We start from the raw sequence: 13434 nt of genomic DNA, 5'->3' as shown, positions 1-13434 counted from the left end.
ACACATGTGTTATATATTTGTGTTGCGTTTGTTTAGCAGCAGGAACATTAGCCTAGCCAAATACGTTAACGTTCTCTCGAGAAAGTCAGGTTAAAGACGCCCCTTAAACTCTCAGTATCTCAAAAAATAGTTATTTTATTTATATGATTTAAGTTTGATGTGATGAGCAGTCAGTTGAATATTAAATGATTTGTTTAAAGTGCTGTAGCTGGGGGATGGGCTGTGGTTTCAGTGTATGTGGGGGATGGGCTGAAGATTGTCCTTCACAAAGCAAGAGAGGTCGTTATCAGGGGAGGAGCCTCGTGTAGAACTCCATTTTGTTTGCATGGAACTTCACGTACGCGCGTTCTCTAGAGCACACATGACGTAAAAATCGTCACCAGGTATATATACAGAGTCCCACCCTTTCTAGATCATTCCTGGATTTGTCTAAGGTAAGTAAACGTGCTAGAGTTTGTTCCCGGGACGCATTTTTTGAACAATAGTGTCGTTTTTACAAATTTCATCGGTTTTACGTTCACATCCCACTTAAAAATAATCAGAAGAACCGACTGTTGCTGTAAGAAGACAACGTTCCTTGTCAGCTACCATTATCCTAACGTGTCGATTATTTTTGTTCTTTGTTGCAGGTCTGGCTAACGTTATCTCAGTGAAGATCTGGCGTCGAGGATTTTCAACAGTGTTTGAAGACCAAAACCAAAAATTCTCATTATTTTTTCCTACTCAAGTAATGGACATTTGATTACTACTTTTTGCCTCCAGACTGTTCCAGAAGGAAAACCTAGAGCTTATCACAATCCCGCCCATTAAGCAATTTTTCAACCATAATATAAAGTCATGACAGTTTACGCTCTGAAACTGTTATAACTGAAAGATTTGTTGCTGTAGCTAAAGCACAATATAATAGCTACCCGAGACGCAGAGGAGAGGTATAAATAGTAAGTTGTCTTTCAAAACCGATTTGATCCTAAATTTGATGAATTATAGATATACAGTTGAATATATCATGTCTTGCCAGAAATGAATTTGAGTTAGTAGGAAATATTCGAATGTAGCGAGTTAGTTTGCTAGGATAGCTGGATTAAGCTATTTTAAGCATTTGCTCATAGTCAGCTAGAGTTAGCATATGAGCTCGCACAGCAAAGTCTACAGAGGCTGAGTGCCCTGTGTTTCTTTGTGTGTGAGACTGGTTTGCCAATGAAATTATTTAATCAGTATGAATGCAGTATAAAACCAAGATCGCTTTTCATAAGCAATCTGTACATAAAGATTGCCAAGGGTAAGAGGCAGGAAGTAATTTAATTTTGATGTCGCTAAAATCTTTTTGAAGGGATAGCTCTTTGGAACCAATCAACGCAATCTACACATAAAGATTGCAATACCTGACGATTATGGACTTGCAATCCGAAAAGGGAACTCTATATAAAAAAACTGTTTTTTTTCTGTGACTTTAACCATGTTTTATTGTTAGCTTTTCATGTTGGCTAGCTAGTATTTTCGCGCAGTTTTCGTGTGTTTACTCGATCTTTTTTCTACTTTAAACTACATGTGCTTTTAACGTTGCAATCTCACGATAAAGATTGCTGTTTGCGTGGACGTAGGTGTACTGACGAGGGAATTTATGTTGAGAAGTCTTTGCTTTGCGGTTGTAATGTTAGCTCTAAAATGGCGGACAGGTTGTCCTTTGTTGAGAACACTCGAGGCAATGGTGGTTCAGGTTGTCTGACTTCTGGAATTACACGAGTGGGAGCCATCTATATGATAGCTCCACTTGGACCGAATTCGTTTTTTATCGGATTTCTGATGGACTTTTTCGACCATTAGTTGTATTTTGGAGTAAAAGAGGTAGCCAGCTGCACGATGTAACAACAATTTATGTGACGTATTTTTCTTTCTTCAAAATGGCGCTTAGGTCTTCATGCAGCGCTCTCTTGTTTTTAGACGACGCCTTCCATGAAGGGGTTAACCGAGAGGGCTGGCCATCAAAAGCGCTTCAGCGAATCACTGCGTCAGAGGGCCGCCCCCTCCATGGACAGTTTGTGTCGAGTTGGGCTGTGAAAGTCAGGATGTGACAGATGGCTTATATATCTGTCCACTGCAGCGTTATGAAACAAAGCCTGTGTTAATGATGCACCTTGCATTACTTACAAATCGTGTTTGTGAAATAAGGCAGTGAAATAGCATTGATCTTTTTATACCAAATGCACTTCTTTTTTTATAATGCAGTGCATCGGGTCTATTAGGTGAGAAATGGAAATATTAATAGGCCTACACATTGCCCAACCTACATTGCTTTCTTGACCAAGTTTTCTTTCCCTTAGTTGCATCAGACAAGTGTAATGTGATGAGCATCCATTGATGTACTTTGAGAAACTTGTTGAAAGTAAATACACAATGGCTTTTCCAGCCATACATTCTGAAGCTTTTGTTAGTGTCGTTGACTGTGTGTACATGTATAACAGTTGTGACGTTTTCAGGAATTGTGTTGTATGTCCCGTGTTTTGGAGTTCGATTCTGAATTGTGAAAGTATAAAAACTTCTGCAACCACAGTTAAACGGGTAAGACCAAACCTGATTTCTCACATGACATTTGACAGATCATAGCTATTGATAACAATACTCGCCCTGATTACGAAGAATGGTGTCGAGATTGTACTGCCTCAAATTGGCACTTGTACCATTTAAATAATACTTAACAGTCCAATGCATGCTGTGTTCAGTGGCTTGGTGGTTGAGTTGACATACACAACCAACCAAATTTAAATATTTAAAGTTGATCCAGCAACAGGATACATGTTGCAAATGCTGTCATGCACTAGTCTGTTTACAAGTCACACTCGAGTGTTTTGCCCGACTTCTAGCCTGTGAGATTAGGTATAGTTGCCACTGCAGAGGCAGGGCAAAATGACGTCGGTAGACATTTCTCCATAAGAAGGAACGCCCCTCCCCCCTCCACTGCACTAGTTTTGGAACTTGAACTGTATTGCATTGTCAGTTGTATGTGACAACTTTCAGTCAGATGATGGACTCTAGGCGTAGTGTGAGCTGTTGTCTGCTCATGTGACAGCGGTTCCTGTTTTGTCAGAGATTAACTTTACTTTCCTCCGTAGCAACAATCATACGGTGCCACTAGATGGCAGCAGTGTCACATGCCAGTCACTAATCCTGTGCCATATGAACAGCTCCCTTTGTAGTTTTGATTTACTGTGTTGTGAGGAAGTGAGTCTCTTATAAAGCATTTGGAGTAGAATGAGCATACAATTCAACTTCTACTTTGTCTGTGTGTGTATTACCCACAATTTTCCATGACTGCACTATTGCCATCAAAGCTTTTTTGCTGTTGGTAATGGCAGACTTCTGGAATACATGCTGACCCTCACTCAGGATCAGACAACTGATGCAGTCCAACTTAGTTCTCCCATAGGAATACTAATTATTGTGTGAAAGTCTGTCTGTTGGTGTGTGTGAGTGAGAGAGAGGACAATTTGTAAGTATACTTGTGTGTTTGGTGCTGTGTGACTGTTTTATGAATCCTGAGACAGGATATAGTCAAGTACTCTATTCCCCCATCCATTATTACAGTGTTGCATGTACTGTGCTTGTCTCTTGTCTGATTTTAAGATTTATATATCCTATATATATATATATATATATATATATATATATAATATAATTTATATAATGAGAAATGGAAAGTAATGACAATAAAATTAACATTCTCACTTTTTAACAAACAAATTGTGTAGATCAAACATCAACAGTTACCTCAACAAAGGAAACATACAAGCACTTAGTTTCAAGGCAAGCAAGGAAAGTGCAGAGAAAGATTTTTTTCCCCAAGACATTACATTTTACTCTGTTCTTTTTGCAAAATCCCCTTCCTTTTTATTTTATGTAGTCTTAGACTTTGAGTGTGTTTGCATAATTTTTATCACTCACAACCACCACTTATTCTTTATAAGTTCACTTAAAGTGCCTAAGCTGTGGAGCAGGTGAGTCGTATGATAAGTGACAAGTACACATACATGTTTCTTTTCCATGCGTACAGAATCATTTGAATCAAACTAGTGTCACTTGGCCTCACTAATATAGCAAATCTCCCCTATTAGTGCTGTTTACTTTTGTACTTATGTTACTATAATAAGCAGTCAACAGACACAAATAATGGCTGTTCATTTATAATCATAAAATATTTCTTGAGTTGCCATAGTTTTAGGAAGATGTGTTTAATGTCCGCTTCTCCGTGTTGTTAGCTTGCACATCCTCATTCATTGTTTGTAATATCATTTGTTTCATATTCATAATGTTACTTTTATATTGCATAATGATAGGCCCACACTTCCTTTGAGCTTCTTTGACTTATTTTGAAATTTAATTGAGTGAAATCAAGGATCATTTTGGATAGACAAAATTATACTAAATATGTGTATGGCAGGCATAATAACTCTTGTTGTTGTAAAGACATAACAGCCCCTCGTGGAAGGCTCAATACTTCTCCTTCAATGCAGAAATGAATTGTTGGCACAGAGAAGCCTATTGAGTTTTTTTTTTAAAACATTTTTTAGGCGAAAACATTTACTGATTTAATCATATTGACATCAAAGTGTCTTAAATTCTGTCACACTGCCTGATTGCTTTCCTCTCTTGCGTCTGTGGTCTTCAGAATGGGACTGGTTTACAGAGAACGGTAATCTTCCACTCTTTCTCGTGAGGGTTGCATGAGCCAGGTGTCCTTTTTCTTCCTATTTGACACTATGGTTCAGAATGCCCAAGTTGGCTTTGGAATGGGATCCGCCCTGAATGACCCCATGGCAAGCTTGGTTCCAATGAGCTCCCTTCAGAAGACATTCGACATTCCAGTTATAGCCAATGTTAGTGCCCTGTGCTGTGGGTGTCGTAGGACTCCCCTACAGGGCCACAGATGGTCTACCTCAGTCATGTGATTTGATATGTAAACCTCACACACTACTGCTTCATAGACTGGGCAGTGTGTGTGTGAGGGTGTTGAGTGTGATATGTGTGTGTAACACTTTTTGTCTGTCTCTCTCTCAGTCGCACCAATGGCAGTGGGGCCTGTTGACCCAAGGGAGGTGCTGAAAGGTGTGGAGGCGCTCCTAGGAAAGGATGGCGAACTGCGCAGCCTTGAGGGAGTCGCCAAAGTCTTCAGGTGAACATATGTGCAGAAACACACAATTATTCCTCTTCAATCTTGTCCTCACTGAAGTCCACCTGTCAAATCACCATTACATTTCAGTCATCTCAAGTTCACACCAATAACTTAGCATATATTCATCAAATTCATCAAATTAAGAGCCCAAAAAACAAATCACACTAATTTGTGTCGTCCATCCTAATTTAAGAAAAAAAAACCTTGAAATTAATGAACTGCCCATGGTGGTTTAGTGAGATAACTAATGTAAAACAACCTTTCCCCCCTCTCTCCAGTCTCATGAAGGCTTCTCATAAGATGGTCAGCAGATGCATGTATCTGAACATCCTGCTGCAGACAAAATCTCATGACATTCTTAACAGGTATGAAGCTTTTCTGCATAATGCGTTTTCTTTATTCCAACTAGAAAAAATGGAGATTAAAATAATAACCTAACTGGAATGCAATACAATAACTGACTCATCTCAAATTGTTGTCGTTGGTCTCTTCCTGTGTCTCTCGTAGATTTATCCGAGTGGGTGGCTACAAGCTGTTGAACTCATGGCTCACCTACTCAAAGACCACCACCAACACACCACTACTGCAGCTTATCCTCCTGACCCTCCAGAAGCTGCCCCTCACTGTGGACCATCTCAAGCAGGTAAGGAGTCCTAAATCATGCATTGCTGTAGGGTGCACTGAAGAACTAAAATGCATAACTTCTGTTGAGGTATTTTAAATGTGGGAACTTCCTAAAGTCATGTATTTCCTTCTCCATCTAGAACAACACCGCCAAGCTGGTGAAGCAATTGAGCAAAGGCGGTGAGACAGAAGGTACGTTTTCTTATCTTACTAATATTTCTTTGAAATCAAATGGCGCCAGGTCAGAGTAAAAATCTACTAAACTGAAATTTTCTTCCGTTATAATCAAGTGAACGGACTATTCACTGTGGCTGTGTTTGTGACCACATGTGTTTGTGTTTTCCCCCAGAGCTGAGGAAGCTGGCCTCAGTGCTGGTTGAAGGCTGGATGAACATCATCCGTTCCCAGAGTGTGGCTGCTGGTGGCTCACCTGCAGGTAACCTGACCTTTTAGTCAGCTTCCTGGTGTTTCCCCTCTCCATTTTCTGAACCTCTCATTTCCTTGCTTGTGGCCTCATCTCTCACTTCAGGTTTTTTTTTTTTTTTTTTTTTTTTTATGCGTAATCTTGACTTTGTGTTAATGTTTGGGATTTCTCAGATAAGAAGAAAAAGAAAGAAGAGAGCAAACGACCTGAAGTGAAGAACATTGAAAGCAAAAGTGAAGAAGAGAAGAAGAAAGAGAAGCCCAAGGCTCATGCTCCCAGCCACGCCAAGATCCGCTCCATAGGTGCGTAGCCTGGCCAAGGTTTTATAGACCCTTTCAACAATTAAAAACAAAAACAATGCTTGAACGTTCTATTTGGGCCCCAATCTACTTCCTCTGCATTAAGATAACATATGGAATGTTAAAAAGGAAGTCTTGTGGGGCCAACTATGATGCTGATAATGGAACTCTCTTGAAAGGGTCCATAGTTCGAAATTACTTATTCTTACTGCCCCTCATGGGCCCATATTAATGTCTGCATTTACGCCATATCCAATGATCTCTCACAGGTTTGGAGATGGACACCCCCACTCCATTGCCGCCCAAAAAGCCCCCCTCTGCCCCTGTGCTTGGTGACAAATACAACATCAAGCCAGCAGTGCTCAAGAGGCCCAGGTAACTACCATCACTGTCACTTATTACACCAGCTCGGGCTCTTGCCTTAGTGAGGCAGTATTGCTTGGGGCTCTTGCTGAAATGTAGTGTATTTGCTGTAGGTGAGGTCATTTGAACATAGTTGTTTGTCGTTAAGCTTCACTTCTCTCCTTCCTCCAACCTCCAGTGGCTCTCCGTCAGACGCCCCACCAGTGGAGAAGAAATACAAGCCCCTCAACACTAACTCCACCAAGGAGTCCCGCATCAAAATCATTCCTGCCCAGCGTAAGCCCTCTTTTTCCCTTTTTCTGCTCTCATTTCATGTTTGCACACATGCGCACACACACGCACACATCCCACACGCTATAGACCCTTTCAACAATAAAAACAAAAACAATGCTTGAATGTTCTATTTGGGCTCCAATCTACTTCCTCTGCATTAAGATAACATATGGAATGTTAAAAAGGAAGTCTTGTGGGGCCAACTATGATGCTGATAATGGAACTCTCTTGAAAGGGTCTATTCTCTGGCTCATCTTTTCCCTCCTCCTCATCCTCTGCAGCTATGGAGTGCACAGGCTTTTTGGATGCCCTCAACTCGGCCCCAGTTCCAGGCATCAAGATCAAGAAGAAGTCCAAGACCAAGGCCGTCTCCCCTACTTCTAACAAGGTAATCATGCCTTTCTCAAGTTCTGTCTTATGCCAGATGACAAGAGCAGATGACATGACGGAGTCAGAGTCTCGTGCAGGAAGCGAACGACACACTCACCCATTCACCCTTTTTTTCCCCACCTCAGCCGTGTCCGTTCGACCCTAAGCCCAGCAGCACGCAGGTCAAGCCGTCGTCCCCCGAGGCCCCCATGTCTCACACCCCTGCTGAAGAGCCCCAGGAGCTGGAGCAACCTGGGACGCCCGTGCCAGCTGAGGACCCCGAGGCCATGGACACCTCCAGTAAGTCCCCTCCTACAGAAGGTATTTCAGACCATCACAAGCTCTGCTTGACTAAACGTATCCCAGTTCAGCACTGTGCTTTGATCATTTGAGATGTGTCTAGTCTTGTTGCTCTCCCACTTCTACGTGTTTGTACAGTGGAGAGAACTGAAGCTGGATGACATTTCCATATGCTCTTTCAGAATTTGACTGTTAACAGTGCCATTTTTGTCTCTCTCTCTCTCTCTCTCTCTCTCTCTCTCTCTCTCTCTCTCTCTCTCTCTCTCTCGCAGCCGACAAGCCCAATGCTCTGGTGGAGATTCGTGGAGATGATGAGAACCTGACGAAGAAAGGGAAGAAGAAGAAGAATGTGACCTGGGCAGAGGAGGAGCAGCTCAAAGAGTACTTCTACTTTGACCTGGATGAGACCGAGAGAGGTGAGGCGTCTTTATTAACCATTGGTCCATTTTTCGAGGGCAGCATTAGGAGATGTCTATCTGATCTCTTTGTCAGAACATACAACACAAGAAATCATATGATGCGAGATATGGTAGCAGTGGTTAAAAAGAATGAGAAATAGTTGTGAAATGTCCCAACTCCTTCTTTAACCGTTTCTCTCTTCTCCAGTAAATGTGAACAAGATCAAGGACTTTGGTGAGGCGGCCAAGCGTGAGCTGATGATGGACAGGCACACGTTCGAGATGGCCCGCCGCCTGTCTCACGACACCATGGAGGAGCGGGTGCCCTTTACGCCCCCACGGCCCATCAGCCTGCCCTCCTCGCTGGTGAACTCCGGCGCCAACAGCACCGAGAGACTGACCCAGAGGGACCGCGAGATGGGCATCCTGCAGGAGATCTTCCTCAGCAAGGAGAGGTATGGATGGAGCCACTGAGCCATTTGAATGATCTTTCTTTTATAAGTGAGAGTATGAGGAGGAAGAGGGGGATTATTTGGCTGTGAGGTTTGATCTATTTGGTCTGTTGATGATTGATGGATCTCCGTTTGTTTCTCTTCAGTGTCCCGGACAGCCCCCATGAGCCTGATCCTGAGCCCTATGAGCCAATGCCCCCACGCCTCATCCCCCTGGACGAGGTAAAGACACACACACCACTCTCACCAACACACACACACACATACTCTGTTATATCTCTGGCAATCACTGTTTCTTTTTCTGATTCTGATGTATAAGTGTGTGTATAGTGAAATTAAGTCATTTTTACAGTTGACTGCAACACGCAATAGTACTTGACCACAACTCCCTCTCGCTTCTCTACTCAAGCAGGACTCCACCCCGATGGAAGAGCCGTTCGTTGACCAGACGGAAAGTGCCGCTCCCTCCGGCTTGCCCATGGGTGGCCTGCCTCTCGGTGGCCTGCCCCTCGGTGGCCTGCCTCTTGGTGGCCTGCCCATCGGTGGCCCAGAGGGTTCCAAACTGCCCCCCGTCCTGGCCAACCTCATCGGCAACCTGGGCGGAGCCAACAGTGGGCGCAGCCCCCAGATGCAGGGCAACCCCGCGCCACCTGCCAACAACCCAGCCCTCAACGTCAACGTACAGGAGCTGCTGACGTCTATTATGGTAAGAGACCAGAGCTTTGACAACAGCATGATGGCCGTAACACTACTAAGGAAAATGTTTTTGGATTTGGACATTTGTGTGGGGCAATGGATGTGCACCCATTTCACTGTGACCCATCATTTTACTCCTATTTAAGATGCAAAGATTAATAATATACGGTTGATAATATACGGTTGATAATATATGGTTCTCTTGTTATTCATTTCTTGTTCAGTATTTACAGTGTTCTTTCTTTTTCTGTGTCTGTCTGTTTAGGGTGCCCAGGGAAACCAGTCAGCAGAGGACCTGATCAAGCAGCCGGACTTCTCCGACAAGATCAAGCAGCTACTGGGCTCTCTGCAGCAGACTCAGAACCAAAACCAGAACCCCAACCAGAACATGCCTAACAACATGCCGCCAGGTTAGCTTATGACTATGAACACGCTTAACAGCAGGGCTCACTCAATAGGTCTCCAATACCTCCATTTATCATTTATACATAAGTTTGACATTGAATCACACACATATCGTACAATTAATATTATATACATATAATGTATGTTATCTTTGTTGTTTTCTTGAGTATTTATTTTGACGTGTCTGTGTTTTTCTACAGTGGCTACCGGTCTTCTGGGCCACGGCCCCGGCATGAACATGAACATGCCCATGAATATGCCCATGAACATGCCCATGAATGGAGGCTACCCACCCAACAAGCCCCCCGGCGGCCCGCACTACAACCACCCCCCGCCCCCGCACGGCCATGGGCCCCCCTTCAACGCCGGGGGCCCTGGCCCACGCATGATGGGGCCCCCTCCCGGACCCGGAGGTCGTGGCGGAGACAACGGCAACTACTGGGGCGACGACTCCATGAGGGGCGGCCCACATCGCGGAGGCCACTTCCACCGTGGCCGAGGGCGAGGAGGCGACCAGGGCTTCAGAGGCAGAGGCCGTGGAGGACCCAGAGGAGGCCACAACAACATGGGTGGTAAGTCAGCCAGCTCTGTGCTTATTACACTGTACTGTGTACTGAACTGTGCTATAACCAGACTAGTATCAATGCTGTTTATACACTAATTTTTTACACAATTTTTAGGAGGTTGGGACAAATTTGATTTACATAAAATTTCATTTCTACACATCGGGAGTTGTATACGCTTGTAGAACTTAGAAATTGTGTGAACGATATAGTTATTGAACAATATCAATATCTATCTGATATTGTTCAATTTTAGCTGCTTAAAGTTTAATTCCTCCCTCTCATTTCTCCTCAGACATGTCCAAGAGGCCTGTATGTCGACACTTCATGATGAAGGGCAACTGCCGATACGAGAACAACTGCGCCTTCTACCACCCTGGGGTTAATGGGCCACCTCTGCCCCCCCAGCATTGACAGTCAAACACATAACACCCCCTTACCCCTCTCCCCTTCTCTTCACCCCTGTGGGCACTGAATCTCACTACACACACACACACACACACACACACACACACGTAGACTCATTCAAACAGACAATGGCCATTTGAACACTCCCTCAGTGTTTCACTAGGGGGCAGCTTGACTCGAGTCAGAGCAACTGCAGTGACACACCGGCGACTACTCCTGTGTGAGTTCAGTCGCCGATGCCAAGCTTGAATGATGACACACACACAAACACACACACAAAGAGAGACTCGCCCCAGCCCTGAAATGGCCAGTACCTACGGTACCTGCTCAAGTGGCCTTAAGCAAAGAACACTACTACTTCTCTTTCCATGCTTGGTCACAAGGCTTCTGGGAACATAGTGGCATGTTGCGACTCACAAAGACTGTCAAGGTGCTCAAGACAGAAAGACAAAGCAGTGAGCTGATCATCAATATGAGGACTTGCTTTTACTTCCATACCTTTCTTTGCCCCCACCCCCAAAACCCTGACCCCAGTCAGTGGAGATTGTGTCCCCATGACCACTATAGTGAATGCAGACAGAGCTTGTTCTTCTGGACAAGGTCTCTGTCCGGTGTCTGTCCTACACTCATTCCATCTCTTCCCCCCCAAACCCATGTTCCCTTCTGGTCCTGTATGCCCTGTTGCACTTTTTCCAGTCCAAATGAGAGAAGAACATATAGATTTTACAGAGTTCTATTTTTTACTATTTAACATTGACAGATTGAAGTATTAACCCCTCTACAGACTCCTTTTGTGAGCATACTCTTTTTCGCTCGAGAAGGACCTTTAGACGAACTGTGGATCTTCAGTCTTTTAAGCTACAAAACCAAGCAAATCAGAGTTTCATCTCACTGAAAATAGAAAATACAGTGTTTTGTGGCCTTTTTTGATTTAGCGTCTAGAGATGTATGTAGGAAAAAGAAGAAGAAATAAACATGCTAACTGTTTTAAGACTGTTGGCAGGAGGAAAGAAAACACAGTAAGGAACAACACTGTTTGGGATTGCCTTTAAACTTCAGTGACTACGCTTGAACCATGTTGCCGTTTGCGCAGTCCAGACCTTGGTCCACCTTGATTTACTGTTTCATTCCCAAAGCTCTCAGCCATCAAATGAGCGCACATCTGGCCACGTTGAATTTTTTTTTTTTTTTTTTGCTTTCTTTTTTGTTTATGTCCATGTGAAAATTCCCCATGTTAGCATCTCATAATCTGCTAATTTTACTCAAGAGGCCTCCCAAAGGCCTTGTGTTTGCTGTCCCTCACAGCTACGCTGCTGCTCCCTTGGGTTATTAAAAGTGTGCAGTATTGAAGCGAGAGAGGGGGACCTATAGGGTGTGATGGAGGTGACCTATTAACGCCTTATATTCATTGACCCCAAAGAGCAGATGATGCAGTATTACGGATGGGGCATATGCACTGATGAAAAAGATGATGATAATGATGACCACTGATTTGAATTTGGTTCATTGAAAGATTTTTTTTTTTTTTGTCCAAGGGCACAAACATTCAGCTACATTTTTGTTTTATTTGTCTTTTTTGCCTTTGTACACAAATTCTAAATACTGTATTTGGAGGTTTGCCACTGGCTTTCAAAATTGTATATTCTGCTGTTTTTTTCTTCTCTTCCACTTTGAGGACTGTTTGTTAGAGGCGATTAATTCAAAGTTGTGAACATGATTCAAATGGATATGTGCTGTACCTTATGTATCTGTTCGTTGTGACAATCATGAGGTGGTTCAGCGCACATCACCTATTTTCTATGAATGTTAATGGTGCCAGATGAGCTCTTTTGATCATTTTTTTCACAATGTGTGAGTGTGTGTCTTCTCACCGTCCCACGTTTAAACTCACAGATTCAATGAGGTGGTACGTTTGTTTGTGTGTGTGTGTGTGTGTGTGTGTGTATATTTGTGTTGGGATGTGAATGTCAGAACCTAAACAGGGGGTCATGAACCACTCTCTGGGCCAAGCCTTTTCAAATTGTTTTCTGTGAAAACAGTGGCTTTCATGTCTCTTGTGGGACTGTATTTTTTTTTTTTTTTTTCTTTGCAGTTCTGCCCCTGCTCTTTGGTTTGGTTACATTTTGGTTACAAGTTGTTTTTATTTTGATACATTAATAATAAAATTGCTTCTTTTTAACCTCTGTGCAGAGAAGGGGTTTTTTGTTTGTGTATAGAGGTGTGTGTATCTGAATAAGTGGAAGTCATACACGCACATGTATATTGCATATTATTCACACATTGTTATAAGTATTTTGTACATGCGTTAATAAATGTGGAAAAATGGTCTCTGGTACATCTGTGTGAAGTTTTTCAGAGGGCTCGATTTTCTTGCCTAATATCGTCACAGTTCACACCAACATTGGCAAAATACGTTGCTCTCCCTTAATTGTTTGCTTAACACAATCGTTGCTTTAACCCCCCAGGGGTTAACCTCCCGTCTGTTAGCCTTTTGTTTGCAGCCAATCAGCATTGCCTTGGTGAGGCCTGATCCAATCACAGGGCGTTTGGCCAACCTCCAGGAATATCCGTGTTCTAAGGGCGGGGCTGAGGTGGCAAATGCGGGATGTGAACAGGAGTGGTCTCGGGAAGCCGCCCTCCAAGGTAAATATTGACCCGGGGTTAGTACCGCGTCAGCCCGCATCACTGCGTGA

General features: G+C 43.4%; 1 protein-coding gene across 4 annotated transcripts; it reads left to right on the top strand.

The window, feature by feature from the left end:
- Window positions 1-367: 367 nt before the first annotated feature.
- Window positions 368-13069, top strand: ppp1r10 (protein phosphatase 1, regulatory subunit 10). Of its 4 annotated transcripts, none has more exons than XM_048229227.1 (19): window positions 368-434; window positions 630-938; window positions 5053-5167; window positions 5446-5532; window positions 5675-5810; window positions 5932-5983; window positions 6141-6227; window positions 6389-6517; window positions 6784-6889; window positions 7056-7153; window positions 7432-7538; window positions 7666-7819; window positions 8092-8235; window positions 8426-8672; window positions 8816-8891; window positions 9082-9375; window positions 9631-9775; window positions 9971-10342; window positions 10629-13069. In XM_048229227.1, exons 3-19 carry the CDS (start codon window positions 5061-5063, stop codon window positions 10745-10747), a joined length of 2460 nt encoding a protein of 819 aa, XP_048085184.1. In that variant the 5' UTR covers window positions 368-434; window positions 630-938; window positions 5053-5060; the 3' UTR covers window positions 10748-13069. The 4 variants fall into 4 exon arrangements, with proteins under 4 accessions (XP_048085184.1, XP_048085183.1, XP_048085182.1 ...); XM_048229226.1 differs by having other exon boundaries at window positions 9079-9375; XM_048229225.1 differs by having other exon boundaries at window positions 7666-7840.
- The last annotated feature ends 365 nt before the right edge of the window (window positions 13070-13434 follow it).

Source organism: Alosa alosa, chromosome 20 (assembly GCF_017589495.1).
Source record: "Alosa alosa isolate M-15738 ecotype Scorff River chromosome 20, AALO_Geno_1.1, whole genome shotgun sequence".
Taxonomy (NCBI): Eukaryota; Metazoa; Chordata; class Actinopteri; order Clupeiformes; family Clupeidae; genus Alosa; species Alosa alosa.
The sequence above is the reverse complement of the archived record's forward strand: the minus strand, read 5'-3'. Positions and strand labels throughout refer to the sequence as shown.

Excerpts from the sequence above, each read along its gene's own strand:
- ppp1r10 (XM_048229223.1), top strand. The coding sequence starts at position 5,061 with ATGGCAGTGGGGCCTGTTGACCCAAGGGAGGTGCTGAAAGGTGTGGAG. Across the intron at positions 8,673-8,815 it reads ATCTTCCTCAGCAAGGAGAG|TGTCCCGGACAGCCCCCATG; the intron begins GTATGGATGGAG and ends GTTTCTCTTCAG. Across the intron at positions 10,343-10,628 it reads AGGCCACAACAACATGGGTG|ACATGTCCAAGAGGCCTGTA; the intron begins GTAAGTCAGCCA and ends ATTTCTCCTCAG.